Genomic DNA, 26,525 nt, shown 5'->3' on the forward strand with positions numbered 1-26,525 from the left:
GCTAAATGAACAGGACACAGGTGAACTGAATGAACTTATCGAGGGAATTCAGGAAAACTAGGTCAAGGGCCTGAAACAACGCAGGAGAACAGAAAAACAGAAAAAAAAACTGTGACATATATCTGTCCTGTCACTTTTGAGGAATTTAATGCATCCTTTTGAATAAAAGTATTAATTAATTATTTTTTTGTAATCTGACTGACCTCAAACTTGGTAGAATGGTAGTGTATACAATTAATACAATATAATTTCCAAACGAAGACATTTTCACACTCTCTCTTAACAATGAGATCACTTATGCTTCTTGTCACAAAGTTCTGGTTTAAATGTAAGACTTTAGGCTCTAAAGAGTTAAATGCAATGCTAAAGCACTGAAACACGAGAGCTGATGAGGAAGAGGAAAGCGAGAGAGGGCATGAGGGGAATTTCAGGGAACCAGGGTGAACAGTGAACAGAGAAGGGTCTTTCTTCATTTTTCTTGTCTTAGTGCTGACTTTCAGATGCTGAACTCCATAGAAGTGACAGCTCTGTTCCTCAGCAGCCATTAACAGCACTGCTGGACTCACACTGCAGTGACTGCTATATGCCACCTGGCACAATGTGACCACAGAAGGGATCAGTGTCACTTTCTTGGCACTCAAACTACTTTGAAGACCCCATTTCCTTGGCAAAGCTGAATCAGCCTTGAAAAATGCAACACGGCTGAGTCATACTTCCTCTTGGATATGACAGTGCTTCCTCCACAAACTGATCTGTCCTCCCTCCCCTCCCCATATTTTAAAAAACCGTTAAAGGGACGGAACATGGAAGAAGTGAGAAGGCAATGAGTCCACTCTGGTCTCAAACGTAAGATAAATAAACCTACATGGAAATATAAAGACAGTCAAGCTCAAAATAAATGACTCAGAATGCATGTATGATACATGCATACATACATACACACACACACACACACACACACACACATATATATATATATATACACACATACACACACACAGACATGTGGTATTTAAATGTGCTTATATAAACCTATTAAACAGCATATCAATTTTTTTTAGGAAATAAAGAATTTTGTTCATCAAAGAATGATTTTGATCAAAAGTGACAGTTAAGATGTTTGTATTACCAGAAATTCTAATTTTCTATTTCTATTTTTAATTTCTTTTGAATTTTCTTCATCAAAGAATCCTGGGAAAAAATGTATCACAGTTTCCACAAAAATACTGGGCAGCACAACTGTTTTCAACAATGATAATAAAAAATGTTTATTGAGATTTCTGGAAAATCTGAAATCTGAAGACCGGAGTAATGGGTTCTAAAAAAAATTGTTTTGCAATTACAGGAACAAATTACATTATAAAGTCAATATAAAATAGAAAAGAGATGTTATAAATTGCAATAGTATTTCCCAATATTAATATTTTTAATTTATTTTTGATCAAAGAAATGTTTCCTTGATTTTGCTCAAAAACATGCACAAATCTTACCAACCCCAAACTTCTGAACAACATTGTATTATATATATGAACATGTTTTATATGGAGGAATTTATTAGCTTGGATTTAGATTTTTACTGATTTATTATTGTTGTAATTATTATTATTATTTTGCAATTATACATTTGTAGTCAAGTATATTTACATATATTATAAATATATATTATAATAAAATAAACATACAACTATAAATAACACATCCATCCATGTGTGATAGCAAGTGCAAGTGAATACCAGAGACTGAAGATAAACCTGTTGCACTTCTGCAAATACAGCATCAAGCATGGCTGCTGAACTATGAATAATCATTTAAGTAATTTGAGTAATTGCTTAACTGTAATAAAAAACAAAGAGGGGAAAGTTTTGCTAACAAAACGTATGTCACACGAGTAAACAAACAAAGTCCCCATACGTGTAACAAACACACACCCTGGTCAAATGGTACGTCAATTCTACAGGTGTCACTGGTTAGATTAGAAGCAGGATCTTTCCTTTCTGCTTTGTTGACACATAACAGCACAGCCATAAAAGACAACGACAGTCATCTGATGAGTGACGCTGACATAGGGGATCAGTCACTGCCAGATTGTCCCAATGATGTCATTACCAGCTTGCTACCTCAAACACTGACTGATTACTTAATAAATGATGTAGATAGAAAACATTTAGTTTTCCATTGACACAAGCACACAGGATCACAGGTATCTTGACCATCATGAACTCCACTAACTAAAGCTCAAATGTCATAAAAGAAATCTCAATTCCTCTCAGTGTAAAAACTAAAGCTTTCGTTTTCCTTGAACTGTATTGAGGGGGTATTCTAGATAGAGTGAAAAAGACGTGACTCATTGAGGGAGCAAATGGTAGTAGGAAGAGAGCGGACAAATATGGGCTCTGCACTCTACTCCAATGTAGACAGATCCGCCAGGGCTGGACAAAAGCGTGTGGACTGGATCGAAAGCGGTCGAGACCACACTGAAGCCCACAGGAACCCTGAAGGTGTTCTGTCAGCATGCCAAGATTGCCATGCTGATTCATTCATCATGCACCGCAACCCAAAGCCTCCTACAAGCCCCAGCATTTAACTCATGGTGGCAACCGTCACCCTACAGATCTGATTCCTCACAGCTGACACATTAACCAAGACAAACATAATGGTTTTCAGATTTGTTCCTAAACATCTACTTATATTAACAGTATAAATATGAGTTGAAATTGCACAAATTACACAAATGCTTCTTTTCTCTAGCAGTGGTTTTGTAATTGCGCTCAATAAAATTTAAATAAAAATGTTCCTAAAAGGCTTTTACAGAGAATGCTAAAGAAGAACCATTTTGGGTTTCTTAAATAACTTTTCAGTGAGCAGTTCAGAAATACTTTTTTTTTCTAAAGAACATTTTCAGAATCTAAAGAGTGTAGTTCTTATATCCTTGTTAAGTTAGAATATCTTTGTGAATTATGTCCTTCAAACTAAAATTACATTATCAAACTAATCATATTTTGCTACAGCATTTTAAACATAAGATTTACCTGTTTTCTCTGTACAAGGGAGTTTTACGAAATGTCAGGTTGGGAAAGTTGTTTTGTGGGTAACACTTTAGAATAAGGTTCCATTAGTTAATGTTAGTTAACTACTTTCGTTAACATGAACTAAGCAAGAACAATCCTTCTACAGCATTTATAAGTCTTAGTTCATGTTAATTTCAACATTTACTAATGCATTATTTAAATCAAAAGTTGTGCTTGTTAACATTAGTTAATGCACTGTGAATTACCATGAACTAACAATGAATAACTGTATTTTCATTAACTAACATTAACGAAGATGAATAAATACAGTAATAAATGTATTATTCATTGTTTGTTCATGTTAATTAATACATTAACTAACATTAACTAATGGAACCTTATTCTAAAGTGTTACCGTTTTGTGTTATACATATAGGCTACAGTTTATCAATTGCATTAATATTTGTTGGGCAAAAGAATTGTCTGATATTTCTGCATGCCATATTTGTGTTTCACTTTTTGCCATCTTAAAAACCAAACAAACAAACAAATAACGAATTAATTGTTTTTATTATTATTATTATTATTATTCCTGGACAGTACCAATGGAAACGTTCAATAGCAATTTTTTTTTTTTTTTTTTTTTTTTGCAACTTTTAAAAAATAACCTACCTTGAGACGTTTTCAGTGCATCGAGTAAAATGAGTGAAAATTACCCCGGTTTCCCTTTATTATCCTCTGAAAAGAAGTGATACAAAAGAAATGATCAATCGAGGGTACCAGAGAGTCATTGAACTAATAAAGAAACCTCCATCCTCAACAGCGTTCTAAGTGTGAGCTTCTCGTTACACATGCCCATTAGTATAAACTTCCTGTCGGTTTACTCATGGATAAGAAATAACACATCGAAGAAATTATAAATAAATATATAGGTTATATAATTTAAAATGCTATCATTGGTTAATGTGAAATTATATTTAATGCGATGTGCTCTACATCATTCTTATTTCTATCTAAACAATTAAATTGCAGTATCATTGCAATGAATAAGCATCCACATGTCCTCAAAGCAAATTCGCATGTTGCTCGTTGTTTGCTGTCTAAATTCAGCTGAGTTGTACACACCGCCATCGCGTGGTTTTTATGTCGACAAACCATTGTTGTTTTCACACCGTCTGAAAGGCGAATAGCCTGCTGAATTGAAATACCTTTTAACTTGTAGCCTACTTATTTTACTTCTCCAAGGAATTCTGCATTTAACCCAGTACTTTGCCTTAAATGACATTCATTCAAACCTTTTTTAATCAGTTCACATACGGAAGCCGCATTGTGTTGATGGACAAAAGCCCAGTGCTTTTTTATGACACTCTTGATTTATGATTCGGTATTTTACATAAAACTAATGTCTGAAATCAAACATACAAAAAAATAAAATCTTGCCAGCATTGTTATTTACGTAAATAAATTATATTTGGGAATTAATAATGTTGCACTTAAATTAGTTTGAACTTGCCTTGTGTTTTCAAATTTAAAACTTTTTTTAATGCATTTTACATTTTAGGCATTCTTAAGTTACTAAAAGTGATACATAATTATCCCTAGACGGTGGTAATGATTTATATTACAATCCGTTTTGGTTTATGATGACGTGCACTTTGACATAATAGCGGAAATATAATCTGATGCCACACATGAGTAAGATCATCAGCATGAACACTAACGCAACTGGTATTTGGGGGAATTTCGTGCTCACGGCCATAATAACGGACATGTCCACTTCCGAAGTCAGGGATCATTCTGCTTTAAAGTTACATATTTGCAAGAGTAAATATAGGTCTACAGTAAATCAATTTATTCCATTCATAAAGCATTCTATTGCTATAGTGAACTATAGTAGTATAGTATATTAGTTCAAATGGTATCTAGTTCATTTGGAATATTTTCTACATTTTGTATTAGTGCTGATAATACTAGCCATATGTAGGCTATTATATTAATAAAATAATAAATAGGATATCATAAAATATCAGTCTTATGCAACTAAAATGTAATAAAATATAATTCTTATGCAACTATGAGGTATTTATTTGTCACAGGAAAGCTTGCAAGTGCAACCATTTCATGTAGTGAGATTTGGTTTAGTCACTTAGTCAATAAACTGGGTTTCCGCTCGTCCCGGGACTCGACTGAAACACGATGATTAATACTCGGTGAGTCAAATATGTGCAGCTGGACTATTTATGTCCCCTATATATAGAGCCACGAGCAGTTCACTCTCAGTGCAGAGCAGGTCACTGCTTTACTTCACTTCTACAAACAGACATTGTGTTTATTCATTATATTATTTGTTCATTTATTTAAACTATGCTTTACAATAACGCCTATAGGTAGCCTGATCTGGGTTAGTACAAGAAAGGTGCTTCTAACAGCACAAAGATCGATATCATGAACTAACAGGATGGTTGTTGAGTGAACTGTAAATCACTTTGTGTAAAAATGTCAGTTAAATGACTGTAATGAATAACATAGGCCTAATTCAGTACAGCTAATACCGAAATAGGAGAAGGTAAAACCTAAAAGAATATAGCAGACTAATACATTCATGTGTTTAAATATTTATGTCTAATAAATTGTTTATTTTGATGGGGTTAAAGTTAAACAATATTCACCAGCATTCAAGTTTTTCAAAAATAATGATTCATCGTTGACACACAGCCTTGAATAAGAGCCGGTGTTAAATTTACTCCCTACAATAATTTAATGTTTTCCTGTGGTCGGATGAATAGACCAAAGAAAACTTCTAGAATTTACTCCCACATACTGATATTTTCTTTTTATCTTGAATAATCTCTAGTTCAGTGGTTTTCAATCCTGGTCCTGACTCCTGGGGACAAACCAGGGATTTAACACCAGTTATATAACACACCTGATTCAGATAATCAGGCCGAGAGACCCCATGAACTGAACTGTGTCTGTCAGATGGAGAGATTTACAACATTTGCAGAGCGGTGGGTCCCCAGGACAAGGATTGAAAACCACTGCTACAGTTTTCTCCATACAGTTGTGAGTCAGCGCAAGTAAAAACACAAGCATGTTTAACATGCACTATGAATCACGAGTCTGACTAACGCGACAGGAATAACTTTAATCTTTCAGGATCAAATGCAGCTGAAGTCAGTCTTTCAAGTCTCATGACTGACATCTATTGCCCGCTTTGTGTATTGCACAGCTTGTCTCGAGATAATATAAAATCGTAATATTACAGCAAGCGCCCAATAGGGGAGAGCAGGGGCTACCATTTATCAGAAAAACATAATTTTAAAAGATCATGTTGTAGACAGAGATATATTTCTGCTGTGGCTAGTAACTCACAAGTGTGGTCTATCAATACCAGGTGGTATTTTGTAGAAATGCAGAAAGACTTCAGTATAATTTCACTTTGAACATAAGTTGCACATTGTTACTTTCAACCCCATCGGTTGGGACGAAAGTAACACAACAATATAAGCTAGATTTTTTTCTGTTACTCTCATTTTCTATAACTATACCTGATTGTGATCTTGTTAATATGTAACTGCAAACATATTTTGTCCTTTATCTTTGCAAAAATGTTTAAAAAAAATTTAATTACATCTTGATATTTTCATTTTAAATTTAAGTTTCATCAGATGTCTCAAAACCTGACTGTATTTTTTTATTGTCAATTCAAATGTATTTATATATATATATATATATATATATATATATATATATATATATATATAAAAAATAATATTCAACAGAATGTACAATATAAAAATTTCATTACATTAGCATAATAAAAAAAACCTAAACATAATGTAACAGTAGGCCTATTTATGTTTCCATCCAGTTGTTTTTATGCATAAATTGAAAATGTGCATTAAAACATCTGGAAACACTGCAAATTCATAGGTGGAGGTGTAAAGGCTAAGATATGGCTAAAACCTAAATGTAAATGTGATGTAGCAGCTGCCCAGAGAGAGATGTTCCTCTATGTCCAGAAACACCCTCTCAAAAACATCTGGATAAAACCAGACCTCTGTCTGTCTTTCTGACCCTCACTCAGACATGTTTTTTTGGTATAATATGACATAAACATTTGAAAGAAATGATGCAAGAAAGTCACAATATAGCATGCACTGGAACAAAATAAATACTTTTTGTCACTGTAGCGGGACAAAAGTAACAATTGTTACTTACGTCCCGACAGGAACTCCTAACATTTATTTATTTCAGTTTAATTTTATACAAAAAAAAAATCTGATAATGCAAACTTTAGGATGTGTTAAAGCACTAAATAACCTGTAGATTGATCATTACTGTGACACATGAAACAAGAAAAACACTTTTACTTTTTGTAATCGAAAACAGTTTTAAGGACCTAACTTTGGGAAATGATGAGGAAATCACGTCATATATCTCAGCTCCGTCAAGGATTGCATGCTGAATATACCGTCATAGCTGGGAATGCAAATGCAGAAAGAGGCTCGGAGAAATATCGCTTTGTTACTTTCGTCCCACGTTACTTTCGACCCCGCTCTCCCCTACCAACTAGGGATATTATCAGAGACGAATACTTAACATATTGCGTACTGCACAGTATAGCCTACTATTTATTACATTTGTATATCTAATATTATATACTTATTATGTGTCACATAGCCTGATTATTTCAGCAAGCAAGTTACCTTCTCAAATTACTCTGGTTACTTTGCATATCCAGTTTTGTATGCAGTATTGTAGTATTATTTTACAGTATACAAAGAAGCATTGAGGTATGTCCATATTCAATGTTTGCATAACATTCTGTAGACTAAATAGCATGTGTCTTTCACTGCAGATGATAACACTTAATCATATGTTGTTGGTGGAAAGAATGTTTCTTATAAAGTGAATAAATTGTGAATAATAAGTGAATGATTATAATTAGACATGATCTTAGTGTTGGAAGCCTGTTTGAAACATTTGTTAAGCACCTTACAAAAACACTGTGTGTCTGTGGACAGTGTCCTGCAGACACAGCAAGTGTAAAATAGTAGTACTATTCTGAATAACAGCCCAAGCTATAGATTTTAAATATAAAACATTATCATGAATTTGTTTTTTGCAATATTTCTAACATTAATTTATATTAAAAGTTTTTTTTTCCCTCTCAGATCAATTTATACAAACTTCAAAATGTGATCTTTAAAATAACATTGCATTATGCAGGTGGATTCGATAAATTACATACACAAAAGGTCTTAAAAAAATCACAATTTCAGAAAAACTCAATGTGTATAACAGGGTGTCCAACCTTTGCGTGTACAGCTTTGAAATTAGGCTGAATGCACGAGGAAGTATCACCATGACGACAAGGGTTATCTTTGTTCACCATGTGTTTCCTGTCTAAGTGAGGTGGGGATATAACAGATCTACTACAGCTAAGACTCAAGAGGTGCCACTTCATTTTTTAATGTGCTCATGTTACGTGTGTTTTTAACCATACTGGGCTCCCACTATGGTGCTGTGATTCTGGGGTTTCGGATACAGTGATGGCAGGGATATGGTCAGAGGTCTGGACATTGTACATCATACTGGCTCTTGGTACTCCAGACCCCTCACCAGCACCCCAAGAGAAACTCAATGACTTCAGAAGAATCTTATTGGGTTTGGATAAATGCAACGCCTGCACTGGAACATCCATTTGCAAGAAGTTTTTCAAGGATGAAATAAGGTAAACTAGAATATTTCGCTGTTGAGTCGGAGAAGAATATTCTCTTTGTCCTTAAAGAGAGGTTTTAAAGATATTCACACTATAATACAAGCATATTGATCTCCAGGACAGGGTATCCAAATGTTCAAATAAAAATATGTCTAAATATTAAAATATTGACCTAATATATTATATATACAACATTTTTTATGAAATATCCAGCTTAAATAACTTTCTGCTTATACCCTATATATGTTCAAATACATTCCATGCTATAGGAATATAAAAAGTCAGTATAAAGCTCAAAATTGTCTTCAAAATGTGCAGCTCACAGTATCTATTCATTGATCTGAGGGCGCATGAGCAATGAAAGCAAAAACAGGAAGCTAATGTGGACACTGATTATTATTGTACCGCAGGTTTGAAAGATGGCTGACTGCTCAGTCGAATCTCTCCTCAGCAGATGTGCGTTCATATGAGGGAAACTATACAGACAGCACAGCGGGCTGGAGACCTGTGGTGGTGTCCCGCTTGATGTCTCCACACCTGCAACAGATATCAGACAATAGCATTTGCACCTCAGCAGGCAAAGGGAAATCCTGCAGCATTGAAGCGGTCCTCAAGGCCACGTCACGTTTCCAGAGATGGGTCCGCTCCAACGTACTGCTTCCCAGCATGGTGAAGGTCTGCATTCAGTCTCTGTATTCTGATGTCTATTTGCAGTCAGCAGTGGCTTAGGATTTAAGGTCTGAACAATTCAATTTCAAAGGGTTGTTAATTTGAAAACTAGGAGGTGCCAATTACGCACTTACAATGTGGCATCAGTGGTTTTTAAAGTTTTGCTGAAGATGAAGGTAACAAGTGTATTTCTTCCTTTGTAGCCAAACTTTAAATCAATTATGTTATATGGGAGTTTTTTCAACTTTGGGCATTTGTTTATTTATGTTCCATTTCTAAATTGCATGTAATTTCCCCCCACAACAAATCATTTTAAAGTGCAAAAGGAACATATCCATAATTGAATAAACAACGCCTTATAGATCTCATTTGAAAACGTATGAGTTGTTTAAATCAACTCTTTTTCTAGGGTCTGGTGACCCCGATGCTGCGCTGTCCATCTCAGAGGCTCCTGGACCGCATTGTGCGACGCTACTTTGAAGTGACCGATGTGGGAAGTGTGCAGATGAAGCATTTCAGTGAAAAGGACAAACTCAGACTTCTTTATACCTTGGCTGTCAATCAACAACCTTTCATAATGCAGGTATAACAATAAGATGGCTGCCAGTTGCAAATTGTGCAGTAATTGAGCATGACACATGCAACATCAAGGTGATTCTCAGTGCATTCCCAATGCATGAACTCAGTCTTGAACACTGCGGGGAACCAAATTGTTTTAAACAAACAGAACGGTGAAGGAAATTCTAGGGGTAATTCTGATTCTAGTATGTAATTAGCTCTTACTTGTATTTCTAAAATTTCGAAAACATTAAATGTTTCTTGCATCATCACATTCAGTTGGGAACTGCTACACAAATTATTAGAATTTTTAATTTAAAATGACAATGTGTGAGAAAAAAATCAGTTTGCATCACAGATATCACTGCCGGTTGTTGTGTCCAATTTTGACCCCCTGCCAAAATAATTCCCCCCCTAGTATTGGTAGGTTTAGGAGTAGGTTTGGGGGAGGGGTTAGGATTAGGGGTGGGGTTAGGATTAGACAATCAGGTAGCGATTTGAACGAGGGGGGTAATAATTTGGCAGGGGGTCAAAATTGGGCACAAAACCGGCCATTTCAAGTTTCTATTTTAAAACTGTTTCGCCACAATCCTACCTCGCCTTTTATGTCAAACATGTTGGTGGTTCCCATTGACTTCCATAGTATTTCTTTTTCGTACCTTAATTAAAAACATCGTTATTTCAATTAATTGATTAATTATTATTGTGAGATATGAAATGAGTTGAAATGTCCTTCACGTGCTTTTAGATGGAGCGACATTTAATACACAGAGCCTTAGATCACTGACAAGCTACGCTACATCACATTCATTAGATGAATCATTCAATTATGAATGCTATATTGCTTAGCTTGTCAGTGTTAGTGTTTTTATTAATCCCATGTATGTTTTTGTTAATACAGCACATAGCACTAGTCAACTAAATGAATGTAACATGGCAAAGATGATGCACTTTTGGAAGTTGAATGTAAGGGAAATGTGATATTGTCGTTCATGTTCTTGTTCATCATGAAATCTTATTTTGTTGCTTGTTTTGTTGTAATTATTTTATAGCATTAACAAGGTGACCCGTTGAATTTATTTCAGAAGCGATGACTGATGGATGTAGTCCAGTGTCTTTATATAAGTATTGATTATGATATAATATAATTAGTACTTACCAAGTTCAGAGGCTGTCATATGTGGATCCACTTACTATGTTGTGTGTTTTCAACGGTTTCAGTATGAAAAATAACTTTACAATTTTATAATAAATCTTTGAAAATCAAAACCTGGATATACATTTTTAATGTTATTATAACCTAAAGATGCTATGTGAAAGTTTGAAACAGTGTGTGTAAAGAAAGCAAAAATGAACACACTGGCATTGCCTGCTCAGTCTCCCTCGCTTCCTGTTTTCAGCCCTACTCTTGACTTTTCTGCCTCCAGATGTTTCCAGGCGCGGAGGGCTGGCCCTTCCTCCGCTACCATGGCTCCTGTGGAAGGATGATGGTCTGGGCAGGGAGCACACCCCTCAGGAACCTGTTTTCCTCTCCGTTGGAGCGCCGTGCGGACATCGCCTACCAGCTTCTTCATATGACCCAGAGCCTGAGCTCCAACAGCCTCCAGTTCAGCCTCTTCTACACCAACATCTCAGAGGACATGTTTGGTACCTTGGATGATAACAGGGTCTTCATTGTGGATACCAGTAACATAGGGATCATTGACTTGAAGGAAGGTCAGTTCTGGTTTAGTTATGTGTGCAGCAACCTGTAAATAGTTGTTATGGTCAAATATTGCTTTTACCATGTACACAAACAAACTTATTTATCCTTTTCATGTTTCAAGTGTAATTCAGGTCTTCTTTTCATTAAAGAATCCTGCATATTAAGCAGCACAACTGTTTTCAACATTAATAATAATATTTATAATTATTTATAGAATTAATAAAAAAATAAAAAAGCATGATAAGATTAATTCAGATTACCCTACATTAGCTATACATCAGACTACATGTTAGTCTATTGGAACTTATTTCTCTCATAATAACCAGCGGTTGGAGCATTAACTTAAAATAATACAGTGAAAAGAAACCTAAAACTTCAACTTACTTCAAACAGGGCTACCAACTTTGAGTTCAGCCTGTAGTGAGAATTATTCAGGAATAATTTTGTGATAGTTTGCGATTAAATGGCCTGAATGTTTTTTTTTTTTTTTTTCTAATCTAAGCTGTAGGCAGGGAACCCTTTTAGACCCCAGTCATATTAGACCTTTTTTTTTATCTATATATTTATTTTATAAATTACAAAAAAAAAAACCAAACAAACAAACAAAAAAAAAAAAATATATATATATATATATATATATATATATATATATATATGAATAAAAATAAAATTAATGTAATTTTTGCAAAATTCCCCTCTCTAGTGTACATTTTTCTCACTAGTTTATGAACACTGAATGGATTTTCTGCGGTTATGTGACAATATTTAGAAGCTGTTGTCTTTCCGCGGTTGAAACACCCATTGAGTGATTACATGAGACAATGTACATTCAGTAAGTTTTATCTGCTCTTTCTTGTCTCCGTTCTCTTTGCTCGGTTTTTCACTCTGTAAGAAAATGATCGTGTGGCTTGAGAGTACAATTAAACAAGGAAAATGAAATATTAGGATATTAAGTGCCATCCTGGACACCCCTCTGGTTCTGCCACTGAGGTTTACTGCAGTGATCATTTTTTGTTTAACCTAATCTGGCGCTCTCCGTCATACACGTTATGCTTAAATCATTATTACATTGCTCCTTCCTGCAGGATATCCTCCTGATGAAGACTTGTTACCAGAACACCTCGATGTCTTCTCCTGTCTCAGTGGATCTTGTGAAAGACTGCCTCCGTGTGAAACTGTTCAAGCCGCACAGAGTTTTGTTCTACTTTGCAAACATGTCATTAACAATCTGCTCTTGCCCAATGATGTGCAGTCAGGTCATCTTCCCAAAGAAGCGGTCAGTTTTCTCGCTATCTGTGCAGACCAATCTCAGTCTGACCAAAGAATAATTGCTGCTGTCCAAACCTTAAAAGACATTTTACAGACATTAAGGCCATGCAGTGCTCTCTATGGATACAGGTATCCCGAATGCCTCTATAATGATAAGTTCTAGACCAAAACTACATACTTGAGAGGGATCTTTCACCCAGAAATAACAATTGTTATCTTTTACTCACCCTCAAGTTGTTTCTAAACTTGTGACTTTTTCTTCAGTGGAACATTGACTAAATTAGAAATAAAATATAAAAATTATTGTACATACAATGGAAGTCAATGGTCTCCAGTCTTCTTCAAAATATCTATTGTGTTTCACAGAAGGTGGACATACAGGTTTGGAATAAGAAAGTGAGTAAATGACAGAATTTTTGGGTGGACTATCCCTTTAAGGCCCATCACTTACAGCATAAAGGTCACAGATACAGTAAATGAAATGGATTGTGTAACATCATCAGTAATCAGTATATATCCAGTGAAGGACCTTTTTTATCAAAACAAACAAACCTTGAAACATTATGCAAAAATAAAAACAATTATATTCAAAATGTATACATATTATAATTGATGGACGAGACAAGGAATTTCATCACAAAAGAATCATTTAATTACAAAGACAACTCTGATTAGTAACCCATAAACCATATCAATCTTCATGTTACTGTACAATGCTCGCTAAGCAGTTTTATTCATGTATAGAAAATGTAAAAAGAGAAATGTTCAAAATGACATTACTCCATAAAATTTAATGGCAGGAACTCTGGAGAGAAAAAAAAAAAAAAAAAACAACAACATAGCATTCCATCAACAAATATTTTCCAAGCAATAAATATTTATAAATAGTGTAAATTTACAAGATTAGAAATATAACACAAAAACACAAAATAAAGTTTATTCCTTAGTCTATGTGCAACCCATTTTTCTTTGACTTGGCTACCCCCCCCTCCCCCAAATTAACATTATCCTTAAGAAAAAGAGAAGAAAAAAATTAAAAAGGAAAAGAAAAAATTCACATTACAAAATTTCTCTCTTTTTTTGTTACCTAAAGAAAATGTTGAAAGGAAAAAGTCCAGCTATGGTAGAACACAAGAGGAAATGAAATTCAAATAAAATTACGTATTAGCTCATACGTGAAGTACAGAAGAGGACAAAAGAAACAAATACAAAAAAAATGGATTAAAGCAACAGTAAAAGAAAAAGGAAGAGTCAGTAGTTTTGAGTGATTTTGCCATTTGTGGTATATACACAAAACCATTTTTCCTCAGAAATTAGTCCATTTGTAGTTTGTGTTTCAAAGAGAAGTGGTGCTGAACAAGCTGAAACAGTCCTGAAGATGGAGACGATCCCACTTCACTCCAGTGGGACGGACTCCATACTTGGCAAGGTTGCATAGACAAACAGCTTCGAACCAGCAGCCATGATGGGGGTCTGCTACAGAAACCAGTGGTGTGGAACTGGGTCAGGTCTCCTGAATATCAGAAAGTGATGTGTTGCGTTCCAGGGTGTTATCCGAGGAATATTTAATGTTAACGTCAAGTTGAGGAGGAGGAGGGCAGGGGTGGGGCCTGTGGAAAGAGCCAGAAGACTCATTTCTTGCTATCTGAGACTATTAATCATACAAATATAAGAAAGGTGGTAGAAAAGGTTTCAGCAGAGATCTATGGAAAGCTAGGGCTTCTCTAGATAAGGCCTTTGAGACTTACTAATGTGAATTGGTCATACACTTGCATGAGGTCCTCTATTCTGTACTGCTCTAAAACCACAAAGTTCTCAAGGTTAGGGCTGCATCTCCGAGCACAGTCCTGGCAGTGCACCACGTATGTCTTACGTGAGTTGCTCTCACTGGTGACAAACAGCAGATCAAAGACCTCCACCTGGGATAAATACATATATATATTAAAACGCATGCATGAACAGAAAACATCAAATCAAATGAAAATAGTGAAAATAACTTTGAATGTTAGCTTTACAAAGCCTTGTATTTCTTAAACATGCATTCTAGCATCTATAAATAAAGCCTTGTATAAAATTTGTCGAATAAAGAAATTCCTGAATTTTAAAAATGAATACATTCCAACATCACAGGCATATTTTCTATCCGTAATCTCAAGATGATTACCATGGTAAGATGTAGAGTTTTTAGAAGCACTTAATTTTTCATGACGCTTCCAATTGTGATCGAAGGATAAAAAATTTCAAAAATCATTTTAAATCGACATCACATTTGCAAAATGAAATTTTAAACCAGAGAAATATTTTAGAGCGGAGCACAACTAGAAATACTTTAAATATTATACTTAAATACTTGACTTTTCCAGGTATTTTTAGAATTTACATTTTTTTTTCAGGGCTGACAACGTCCAATTTGAAACAAATGTAGACGATTCAAATCTAAAAGATTTTAGGTGAAGAATACACACCTCACAGATGCTACAGTAGTGAGCAGGCTCGTCCTTGGTCCTTCCGTGCCAAACTAGCTCTTTACCAGCAGCTATAAGCACCTCCTTCAACATCTGACACTGCTTTAGTGTCCTAAACAAACAGTACCTGAGGAAGAGGAACAAACCTTATTAAACAGTTTCGGTAATCTGCTTGAGATTTCTCATTGTGACTTCTCAAAGAACCACAATCGTAAATGTGGCTGAGTAGACTTACTTGATCATCTCAAAGAGTTTGTGGTCTGACACTTTGATGTTCCTGGCCATGTTCCAAGAGAGGTGAATCATGGGAACAATGGATTTGACACACTGGAGTTTGTTCCACTCATAGCGTTCCACAGCAGACTTGTACTGATGCACTGATGAAGAACAGATACGAATTAGACACTTTGATCAATAACTAATAGATGATCTACATTTTAATTTAAGGTTTAGAGTAAAGCACCTAAATGTGACCCTGGGCCACAAAACCAGTCTTAAGTGTCAATTGAATAAATAAGCCTTCCATTGATGAATGGGTTAATAGGATCAGATAATATTTGGCTGAGATATAACTATTTGAATCTAGAATCTGAGGGTGCAAAAAAATGTAAATACTGAGAAAATCTCCTTTGAAGTTGTCCGAATTAATTTTAAGCAATGCATATTACAAATCAAAAAATAAGTTTTGCTATATTTAAGAGTAGGAAATTTACAAAATATCTATTAACATCTTTACTTAATATCCTAATGATTTTTGGCATAAAAGAAAATATTATAATTTTGACCCATACAATGTATTTTTGGCTATTGTTAAAAATGTACCTTAGGGTCACAAATAACAGTAATAACTAATATTATATTTCACTTTACAAGGCTGTGAAACATAGCTTTCTTCAAAAAAAAAAATTTTTTATGCATTTTTAATTAAAGTGATCTCAAAACACAAAATAGTTACCTTTAGAAAATTAAAAAAAAAAAAAGATTTAAAAGCTTTTTAACAAGATCCCAAAGTTGAGTGTTCTAAACATTCATTTAATACATTCAACAATGATTCAGTCGCTCCCTCAGAAAACAGCTGCATATGTAGGCAGTAGGTCATCAGCGGCTCACAAGGTTTTAGAACAGATCCAGAGGCCCAACAACAGTGATATGATAAGCAACTATTTACCAGTGAGTGGTCCTACATTCCAGGCAATGTTGTTGCACCAGCCGATAGCCTGAACCCAATGCACAGTGCCTGTATTGAGCCAGACCAGATCACCGGGTCTCTGGATAAAACGATACACTGGAACATCGGCCTCATACAAGTCCTCTAGATTAGGCCACCACGAGCCCATTAGATAATTTATATTATTCCTGCATAGAAAATATGTCAGTCAGTACATATGCAAGCCATAAAAACATGCAAAAATGCATATTTTACATTAAACAAAGTATTGTGTTTTAGGAATTAAAGCCTTTTTGATTGTGCTCACTTTTCACAGAAGTCATTCATGAGACCCCAGTACGGCTCAGGAACGGCGAACCATTCACAGTCTCCAGGGCCAATGTTAATGTTCACAGAGCAGAAGTTGTTATTTTCTTGATGACCTGATTGGAACAAAGTAATCGCTTAGTAATTTTATTAACATCCCTACATTCAGCTCTGTAATGTCTGTATTTGAGGTAAAGCGCGGCGAGATGTGTATGTGCTGACCTGGTGTCCTGCTGCCTGGGACCTTCATATAGAGCTGGACTGTGTTCATGCCGAGAATGGTGTGGCCCACATGACTGAGCAGATTCCCTGCAGACACCACCCGCACGAAGGCAGGCAGCTTACTCAACTCAGCCAGCTGCAGCTTCCACCTGCATGACCACAGAGCAGAGAGGTCAGATGCATGTCTCCCTGCCTGTCTTGAACACTACACGAACACAATTCTCCTTCCGATTTCAATTACTGTATTTTTCGGACTATAAGTCACACCTGTGTACAGGTCGCATCAGTCCCAAAATACGTCATGACGAGGAAAAAACCATAAGTCGCACTCACTGTACTATAAGTCGCAATTATTTAGAACCAAGAGAAAACATTACCGTCTACAGCCGCAAGAGGGTGCTCTATGCTGCTCAGTGTAGACTACAGGAGCAATGAGCAGTATAGAGACGGTAATGTTTTCTCTTGGTTCATTTCTCTTGGTTCATGTAAAATTAAGTCAAGTCGCACCTGACTAGAAGTCGCAGGATCAGCCAAACTAAGAAAAAAAGTGCGACTTCTAGTCCGGAAAATACCGTAAACTCTTTCTACAGCACTTTAAAATCCTTTACCTCATTAAGTGGTACTGGTACAAAAATGACCAGTCTTTAAAAAATTGCTTGTAAATCTCTCATTAAGATAAAATTATCACCAAATCTTGGATTCAATGCATGTCAATTTTTTTTCAATTAAGGTTGGTTGTAAGGCTCACTGATCTAAGCTTATTTCACCTGAGAGTCAGTAAGTTTAGTCCAATGTGTTAACAATAACTAGCATTTTCAGGAAAAAGGAATCTCTGTAGGTCAAAACGACGGGAACACAACATTAGGATTAAACTGTAATCATAATTTACATTGTTACGGTTTTTGATAACATTTTGTCTGGTTGAATGGTAGTATATACACACTTTCATAATAGCCCTACTGATGCTTGATCACAGCTCTGCCTATATCTGCAATTTTCCAACCAAAAGCTGTGCTAGCAAATTCACTAGTTTAACAAGTTTTGGCTTCACAATGACTTTAATGCATTCAAGCAGATCTGCAACTTTCTATTCCATGTTGCACATGAATAAAGAAACACCTTGAAGAACAAAACCAGTGAGCACTTACTTTTTCTCATCTGACAAGTCAATGTTGGTCCCAAACTTGATGTGCTTAAAGGGACCTCTTCTTCTGCGGACCACACTGGAACAAACGCAGGCTCCAGTTAAAGACTATTGTTCTGTCAAAAGTGTTTAAAACATATGGACTTTAACTGAACATTGACTTACTTTTCTGATGGAGCAGTTTCTGTGTCTGAGTGGTCTTTCTGCCCTTTCTTATCATTTTCCTCCTGTTAGATGCAAAATGTGAATCAGCAACCATTAGAATCTAAGCATCAATCATGAAGTGTTTCACAGTATCAACAGCATTCAGTGTCTGTCTTTGGGTGCTTCCACGCTTGGTTTGATTGCTTGGTCCAAACCAGAGTTAAGCGGCTGCCCCCCTCCCCTGCCCCCTCTGGTTTTCTTTCAAATGGATAGTTTTTGGTTCTGAACCACGGTACATGTGTGTCGTCATAGCGGGAGATGTTTATCCTTTTTGATAGGTATTAGGGGTGGCACGGTTCAACTTTTTCACAGTCCAGTTTGTTTCACAGTTTTAGAGTTTTGGGACAGTTTGGTATGTGCTATGTTTATGGAAAAACTATACTTTCTACAAAAAAAAAAAGGATTACTCTATCCAACTACAAGCAACAGCACAAATAAATACAATACGGCAAAGAAACAAACAATAAACAGTGATTTTCAGTTTTTTGTTTAGGGAGGTCTAGCATTAGTTCTTAGGTACAGAAATTGAATAAAGTAATCAAATGTAAAACAGCATTGCATATTTGACTGTATAAATTAAATATTGTGTTTTATTAAAGTTACAAAAGCTTTTTTAATCAAGAGCAGTGAGTGGTTTCTTTGTTGATTCATATAAAGACTGATGAAAAAATGCACTGATCCAGTAGGCCTATGTTCAGCCGGCCAAGAATTTTAAAGTTATGTTAAACTGATGCCACTAATGAATTATGCTCTCAACATTTTAGGATTGCATGTTTTTTTTCCCTTAACATGTGAATTATGACAACTCACCCGCAATGATTCCTGAAAAGACGAGGCCTGGTACTGAGCGTATCTGGCGATGGTGGTGTGAGACCGGCTGCTCTCAAAACTCCACATCTTCCTGCTTCCCGTCAAATCCCAGTTCTCATCAGTGGGCTGAGATACCTGAGTCCTCACCTCCACCATGTGCTCTGGGTTAGCCTCCACCAGAGTCTTGGTAGAGAACAATCCCAGATCTGACATGAAGAGAAGCCAAAACACATAAATATTAAACAATAATAATAATAATAATAATAATAATAGTAATAATATATTATTATTTTTTTTTTTGCATTTTTAAGGCATGGTTTTGAAAGGAATGTGAGATCTAAAATGTCAGCCTTTTTAAATTAGCAACAAGACAGAATAGAAGGATATTGTGATTGTAAATCAAACATGAATATGAGGTTTAGGTTTCAAAACCCTTAAACACAGTTAGGGGCCAAATATAGAAAAATATGGACAAACAACCCTTTTTTGCTATGTAGTAAAAATAACATTTAACATGACAGGAGAATACAAATTTTGCCGATATGGCCCACATTTCCCTGACAGCAACTTGCCACCCAATAATAAAGTATACATAAAAGGTCTAAAATTTATAAAGCATGACAACTCAATTACAAGGACAATATCAGTCCAAAACTAATTGTAAAATTTAAGGTCAATTTTTCCTAAAATACTTCTGCTTTCTGTAGTAAGGTGACCAATAGAGCCCATCTCTCAGCAAAATGATATATTCCATGTCATTTATGAGGTTTTCTGTGGTGGGGATGCTCCCGTGTAATGCCACTTTCAACATGCAGATGGTGCTGTTGTCATTTGCACCAAAATCATCCTGAAGTGTGTGTAAAACTCCTTCTGTAGTGGTGCTAATTAAATGTTTGACAGAGTGCTCCGTTATGAAACTACAACATAATCATTTAAACAAAGGTGCTAATAGACAACAAAACCCAGAAAATGACAAATGAAAACAAAAACCACAAATTAGTGCTCACACGTAAGCAGTGCTTTGGCAAGCAGTCAAATGTGCACAAGTACCCAGAAACACACTCTCACCTAGTTTGAGGGCTCCAGCCAGGCCACGGATCACTGTAACGGGGTTGGCTGCATTTGTGCAGAACTGGTGTAGAGGTGGAAAGAAAGCGTCCCTCTTGTTCTCCAACTGACAAGGATTTAAAAAGTTGGTTTAGGTAACTAAACTGGTAACTGGAGAAAAAGTGTTCCTGTGGTTCAGTGGTAGAGCATTAACATTAGTAGCACAAAAGGTTGTGGGTTCAATTCCCAGGGAATACACAAACTGGTAAAGAAAGTATAGCCCAAATGCACTGTTAAGTCACTTTGGATAAAAGTATCAGTTAAATGCATAAATGTAAAAAATAAAAAAAAAAGGGTTTTTTTGCCTTGTATTTTGACTAGTAAATAGTATGATGGCAGTAAAACTAAAAGAGTAGATAAAGAGCATCCAGGCTGCACAGTAAGGCTGAACGATTAATTGCATTTGCGATAATATCGCGATATGAGAAAATGCGATTTTCTAATCGCAACGTGCGCGATTTGAGGTGGGCACGTGACGCGAGCGAAAGAGCGGAGAACTCGGCTGCAACAACTTTTCATCCTGTCAGTTCATCTTTAACCTGTAGCGCAATGGCCTCTGCCTCGACGGAACAGTCAGTAACTGACACAGCTGCGACTTTAATCTCAAAGAGGAACAGCACGTCGGTGGTGTGGAACTATTTTGGTTTCAAAAAAGAAGATGCTGCACAGCTTCAGGTGTTATGCAGAGCATGCCGTGCTCCCGTTGCGACTTCACGGGGTAATGCTGTGTTCACACCAAACGCGAATAGAGCGTCAAATTCGCGTCTACCGCGCCTAGTTTGCGGCTTGACCATTTTGAGATCATTCGCTTCATTCGCGCGAGTAATTCGCTTGATTCGCGCGTGAAATTAACTTCACAACAGACGCGAATTCGCGTCATGGGGGGGCTTCTGCCAGCTGAGTCCACGGAGCATTTTCAACCGCCATTTTTATTCGGATAATTTTCAAAATATTACTGTTATTGTGTCATGAAATGTAGTTTTAAAAGTATTTCAGGCGAGAATGTAGTTGTTTTAAATTCAAATATGCGGTTTATTTATAATGACAGCGTCTATTTAAAAAATGTGTTTCGCCGAGCTCAGAGATGAGCTCCATGCGATCAGCGGGAGCTCCGTCATCATGTATCCGCCGAGAGTAGCCTTTCCTCGGCTAGATTTTCTGACATTTGCCGCTGGCTCTGATGTCTCTTTAGTGGTTCAAGATAAAATATAATTCGTTTGGGGTAAAATGAAACGTTTCTTATCTTTGGCCTTTATTCAATTTATCTATTAATATGTTTTATATATATACATAGGTCCTTTTTATTAAAACGGTGGAGTTTTTTGCTAGCACTACAGATATGTGGTCAAGCCGCACAGCTGAGCCTTACCAGAGTACCTGTACCTGCCACAAGCGCTCCCTCAGAGCGTCTTTTTAGCACAGGAGGGAATATTGTGACTTGCACTCGCTCATCCTTGAAGCCAGCAAAAGTCAATATTCTGGTTTTCTTAGCAAAAAACCTGTGAGCCACTGAGAACAAAACTGTTGGATCATTATAGCTGGCAGTGCCATACTCGTAGTGAACTTTAGTCTGTGTGGTGTGTTATTGTTGTGTACTTGATAAGTGAGGTTGATCTATTCCAAATTATAATATTCAAATAGTTTTTGTCTAATTTAAAAGTGCATTTCTCCATTTTTTTATTTATAACTTTATTTATTTTGATTTTACTAAATATTTTCAAAGCAAATGCTGTTGCAGTTGTGTGAAATTTTACTGACTTTGGAGCAGTAAGATAATTATTATTTTTAATTATTTTTTTCTTCAGACTGTAAATTTTGCACACAGTGTTTACAAAGTGCGCATACCTTTGTTTAAATTATTGAAATGCACAGTGGCAAAGCCATAGATGTTTCTGTAACGAGCAGTTCAATAAAAATGTCATTTATTTCAAGTCATACATGTTTTAATTTAATTATAACAAATAGGCCCAGCCTATGGGAAAGAACATTTCACACAAAATGCATCTAATATTGTGTTGGTCATATTTAAATAATTCATTACGTTTTGTTGGGGAAAAAAGAGGATAAAAAAAATCTTTACAAAACAAATCGCATATTAAATCGCAATCGCAATATTGGGGAAAAAAATCGCAATTAGATTATTTTCCCAAATCGTTCAGCCTTACTGCACAGTGTCAGATGTTGATGATGTTTCACTCACATAAATACTAGGTGTGGGAGGATTGAGCTTTTCCTTTGGCAGAGGAGGGAAGGGTGCAGGTGGTAACCGTGGAGGGGGACACTTGTCCAGCAAGATGCTGTTATTGGACACACCATTCTTCCCTAGGTTTCTGTAAAATACATTTCATGAGATATTAATTAGCATGTCCAGATGGCTGTATAGAATATAATAATACAATAGATAATTTATATCCAAATCTCATTTTAATAGAGTGCATGCTGTGGTGAAAACTGTAATCTCTGATGTATTCATATCTACATGATGGGGACACTGAGGGTCAGCACATGTGCTGTTGCTCTCTAGACACAGGTGGAGCCACAAGCCAAGTTCACTAGAGACAGATACACACTGGCAATGTCCTTCCCCATCAACAGCCATTCCAATCAAAACAAACAGTCTAATAAGACTGTAAGCACTGACGAAATGTCCCACTTTAACCAACATGCCAGAGGGTCAAAAGTTCGGTAACTAAAATTTCTCTAAATAATTACAACTGTGAGGCTGGAGCCGTAGTCATGCTGTTTTTTGTTTGGAAGCGGAACCTTGGTGATTGTGAAAACTGACAAGTTTGACTGCTTGACATTTTCTGCAGCTTAGTCTCGTGTGGTACTTTCTCTGCCATTATTAATGATGGAATAGCTCTTTTTTCCTATGCTGTGGCATAGAAAATATTTTGCAAGCAGGAATTTATCAGTCTTGCTTATTACTAGTCACTACATAGGTTAAATGCATATGAAATTAGCACTGCATAAATAAACAAATAAAACTGTGCATACACTAGTATTGAAAATGTCAGGGTCTGTAAACATAATACTAAACAAAAGCACTATTTCAACTACCTTCCAAATAATTAACAGCTCACCACTGCAAATCTGTTTCTAGCACAAATCAAAACAATACATCAAGTCATCAGCCTAAAACATCATTTACAGCAGATTTAAACCAAATCAACTAGGATGGATTTATATTATGCCAGAAAAGGTGATGATGGGGCTATGTAATCACATGCACACAAACAAAGCTGATAATCCTGTTAAGGTGGCTTAGTATAACCATAACCAAAAAACAGCACAAAACCGATCAAGAAATCGGTCTGGAATTCTGCACAACTCGGCTCATATGCAAGCAAGAATGAGTAACTTACCTGCATGCTTTGAGCACGTCACTGGAGCTGGGGTAGATGGAGACGGAGGACCACGGGGTGAACGAGGGAGACGTGGTTTTATGACAAACCAGTGGAGATGCCACCTTCAACGGGCTCTGAGAGTCCTCTAGACCTTTGCCATTGAGTGTGGGGCTGTTAAGGATGTTAACACTGTTCTGAGTGTTGTGATGGTCTACAGATTTGGGTGAGGGTGTGGCTGTAGACATGGCAGAACTCGGGGAGGAGGCCACCGAGTTTTCCTGTGCCTTAAGCCCCAGGTGCAGACTTGGGTGAACGTTGTTAACCTTTGTGCAGGCAGCCATCAATCCACCACCATTACTATTATTACTATCATTGGCTTTTCCAGTCAACAAGGCAGAGAGCTGAGGATTGTCTGAACTAAGTACACCTGGTGAGCAGGGTTTCGCCCCAGCAGCGTCTGCTTGGCCCTGATGGACATGATTAGGCAGTCCTTCTGCAGTGGCAGTGCTGTTAGGCGTCCCTGCGGAATGCCCATTTCCTGAAGGCTTGCTCTCTTTGGTGTGAACCATGCCTTGCTGTCCACCTGAGGTAGCAGAGTGAGGGGAGCTAAGGGAGGGGAGGTGATTGTGACTGGCCTCTGGCGCTAACGTGTCGCTGGCTGTGGCCGAACGTCCGGCCTGATTTGGAACGCCAGTGCCGGCTGCCGGGGTAGGCTGGGAAGGCCCAGCGGAAGAGAAAGGCTGCTCGCCATTAGGACCTGCAGAACATGAACCTGGACTCTTCTGAAGCCCCTGAAATAATGACAAAGTGGAAGAAAAACTGGATTAATCAGTGAAATACATCTTACATTCTACCCTAAGAATTCAAAACTAGAGAAGCACAATATATTGTTAGTTGATATTGAATATATAATGGTGCCTGCTCATTTACCTTATTTTTACACTAAAAAGAATGTCACAATCTTTCTAAAGTCATTTTACCCCTCTGTAATTTGGCTCCAAATCTCAGGTAGAAATTTTAATTTTGAACCCGGTTCAACAAAAATACTTATCCATGACATGTAATATTTTTGCTTTCATCACTATATTTACCTTTCTTCAGAAAAAAAAACAACAAATTTTGAGCGGGAGAAATTTCTGAAGTGTGGTTTATTTGCCACACAGCGATTCTAAAGAACTTGAATATTGTACTTAACATGATAATAATGATCAGGACGTTATAATCTCACCTGAGTGGAGTTGATGTGTTGGCTTTTCCACGGTTCATCATCCATGCTGCTGCTGGTGGGGGTTGTGCAGTTATGAGGTAGTGCGTTTTGCCGCAAGTAAGGCACGTTTCCGTTGCTCCCCGTTCCTGGGAGGTGATTATTGCCCACAGACACGGCATCTGTGTTACCCAAGTTTCCAGCCGTGCATGAGGCGGGGCTTGCAGGGACAGGTCCATTGGCTATTGGCTGAGCAGCGCATCGTGAGTGGGTGAAAGGAGTGCGGGAAAGAGCAATGTGTGGATGGTGAGAGGATGATGTGGAATTAGAGTTCATAAGCAGTGAGGGGTCGGCTATAGGACCGTTGGACACACTGGGTCGTATCTGACCCATAGCATTCAGTCTCGCCTGTTGGGCAGAGCAAGAGTGATGGCAAACCATCAATATTAAAATCTAACAAAATGTTTGCAGTCTGCTATGCACCACTGTACATGATCCATACCTGCTGATTTTGTTGCATTAGACTGAGCTGCTTTTCCAACTGTTCCAGCATTTGCAGTTGCACTGGCTTCAGATTAGCCCTGTTGGTCCGTAACTGGTCCAGAAGCTGAGTAAAAAAAAAAAACCAAAAAAAAAAAACCTGATTAGTATGCTTTGGGTAGTTCTTAGGAATCAAGGTTTTCTTTTAATGATTTTTTAAAAAAAATTGGGAAATAAGTTTCTTATGGCTCACCGAATTAAAAAAATACAGTAACATTGTGAAATACTATTACAATTTAAACTTATCCTATACGTCCTTCGGATGAGACGTTAAACCGAGGTCCTGACTCTCTGTGGTCATTAAAAATCCCAGGATGTCTTTCAAAAAGAGTAGAGGCGTGTCCTCGGCATCCTGGCTAAAAAAAATTCGCCCATTGGCCTCTGACCATCATGGCCTCCTAACAATCCCCAGATCCGCTGATTGGCTTCATCGCTCTTTCTCCTCTCCATCAGTAAGCTGGTGTGTGGTGGGCGTTCTGGCGCAATATGGCTGCCGTCGCATCATCCAAGTGGATGCTGCACACTGGTGGTGGATGAGGAGATACCCCCTGTCTATGTAAAGCGCTTTGAGTGCCTAGAAAAGCGCTATATAAATGTAAGGAATTATTATTATTATTATACCTGGATGCCGGAGCACTGAAGGATCTTGTTTACATATGTTAATGTTTATGAATAGATTAAATGAGACGGGCCAAAATTCATCAATAAAAACTATATATCATTATGAAGGTTTAAGTCTCAAGCATCGATGACAGATCGCTGTTTTCCAATGGAAAGCTTATGAGGAATGTATTTGCTAAATTTGTGTAAGCAGTACACATCAAAACATGCATAATCAGTTTAGTAAGAAAGGTAAGGGTTAAACTGTTGGTTACAGTGTTTACTTTTTTTATATTATAATTTAATAAAATATTTATTTGTGAAAAACAATTTTAATCTTAAGTATGTTTTTTACACATTTTTAATCCGTTGTCAAATTATTTTAAATTTCTTAAATATCTATAATAATATATATATTTTTTAATTATCTCTGCTTTATATCCGCCACCCTGCTTTCCAAGTTATCGGCAGTCA

General features: G+C 36.7%; 2 protein-coding genes across 9 annotated transcripts in view; one reads left to right on the plus strand and one right to left on the minus strand.

Moving 5' to 3' along the window:
• The first annotated feature begins 8,415 nt into the window (after window positions 1–8,415).
• On the plus strand, window positions 8,416–13,765 carry LOC113053110 (deleted in autism-related protein 1-like). The gene is made up of 5 exons (XM_026217833.1): window positions 8,416–8,745; window positions 9,144–9,408; window positions 9,812–9,985; window positions 11,388–11,676; window positions 12,751–13,765. The coding sequence occupies exons 1-5, from the start codon at window positions 8,564–8,566 to the stop codon at window positions 13,095–13,097; spliced, it is 1,257 nt and encodes a 418-aa protein (XP_026073618.1). The 5' UTR covers window positions 8,416–8,563; the 3' UTR covers window positions 13,098–13,765.
• The window catches only part of LOC113053109 (lysine-specific demethylase 6A-like), a 51,722-nt gene continuing 38,760 nt past the window's right edge, over window positions 13,564–26,525 (minus strand). For 7 of the 8 annotated variants that reach the window (XM_026217827.1, XM_026217829.1, XM_026217825.1 and 4 more), the window contains 15 exons: window positions 25,414–25,518; window positions 24,936–25,319; window positions 23,726–24,498; window positions 22,561–22,690; window positions 20,322–20,427; window positions 19,254–19,459; window positions 18,405–18,466; window positions 18,244–18,318; window positions 17,096–17,244; window positions 16,875–16,989; window positions 16,568–16,755; window positions 15,635–15,776; window positions 15,400–15,526; window positions 14,683–14,853; window positions 13,564–14,544 (listed from right to left, as the gene is read on the minus strand). In XM_026217827.1, coding sequence (XP_026073612.1) covers window positions 14,512–14,544; window positions 14,683–14,853; window positions 15,400–15,526; window positions 15,635–15,776; window positions 16,568–16,755; window positions 16,875–16,989; window positions 17,096–17,244; window positions 18,244–18,318; window positions 18,405–18,466; window positions 19,254–19,459; window positions 20,322–20,427; window positions 22,561–22,690; window positions 23,726–24,498; window positions 24,936–25,319; window positions 25,414–25,518 — 2,766 coding nt within the window. In that variant the 3' untranslated portion in view covers window positions 13,564–14,511. Of the gene's footprint in view, window positions 14,545–14,682; window positions 14,854–15,399; window positions 15,527–15,630; window positions 15,777–16,567; window positions 16,756–16,874; window positions 16,990–17,095; window positions 17,245–18,243; window positions 18,319–18,404; window positions 18,467–19,253; window positions 19,460–20,321; window positions 20,428–22,560; window positions 22,691–23,725; window positions 24,499–24,935; window positions 25,320–25,413; window positions 25,519–26,525 lie in introns of those variants that run through there. The other variant, XM_026217831.1, reaches the window with a different exon arrangement.

This window comes from Carassius auratus, chromosome 34, assembly GCF_003368295.1.
Source record: "Carassius auratus strain Wakin chromosome 34, ASM336829v1, whole genome shotgun sequence".
Classification (NCBI taxonomy): Eukaryota; Metazoa; Chordata; class Actinopteri; order Cypriniformes; family Cyprinidae; genus Carassius; species Carassius auratus.

What these genes read in the sequence shown, in the direction of transcription:
- LOC113053110 (XM_026217833.1), top strand. Translation starts at nt 8,564, where the DNA reads ATGGCAGGGATATGGTCAGAGGTCTGGACATTGTACATCATACTGGCT. An exon ending in TGCTTCCCAGCATGGTGAAG is followed by an intron (nt 9,409 to 9,811) that starts GTCTGCATTCAG and finishes CTCTTTTTCTAG; the next exon opens with GGTCTGGTGACCCCGATGCT. An exon ending in GATCATTGACTTGAAGGAAG is followed by an intron (nt 11,677 to 12,750) that starts GTCAGTTCTGGT and finishes TCCTTCCTGCAG; the next exon opens with GATATCCTCCTGATGAAGAC.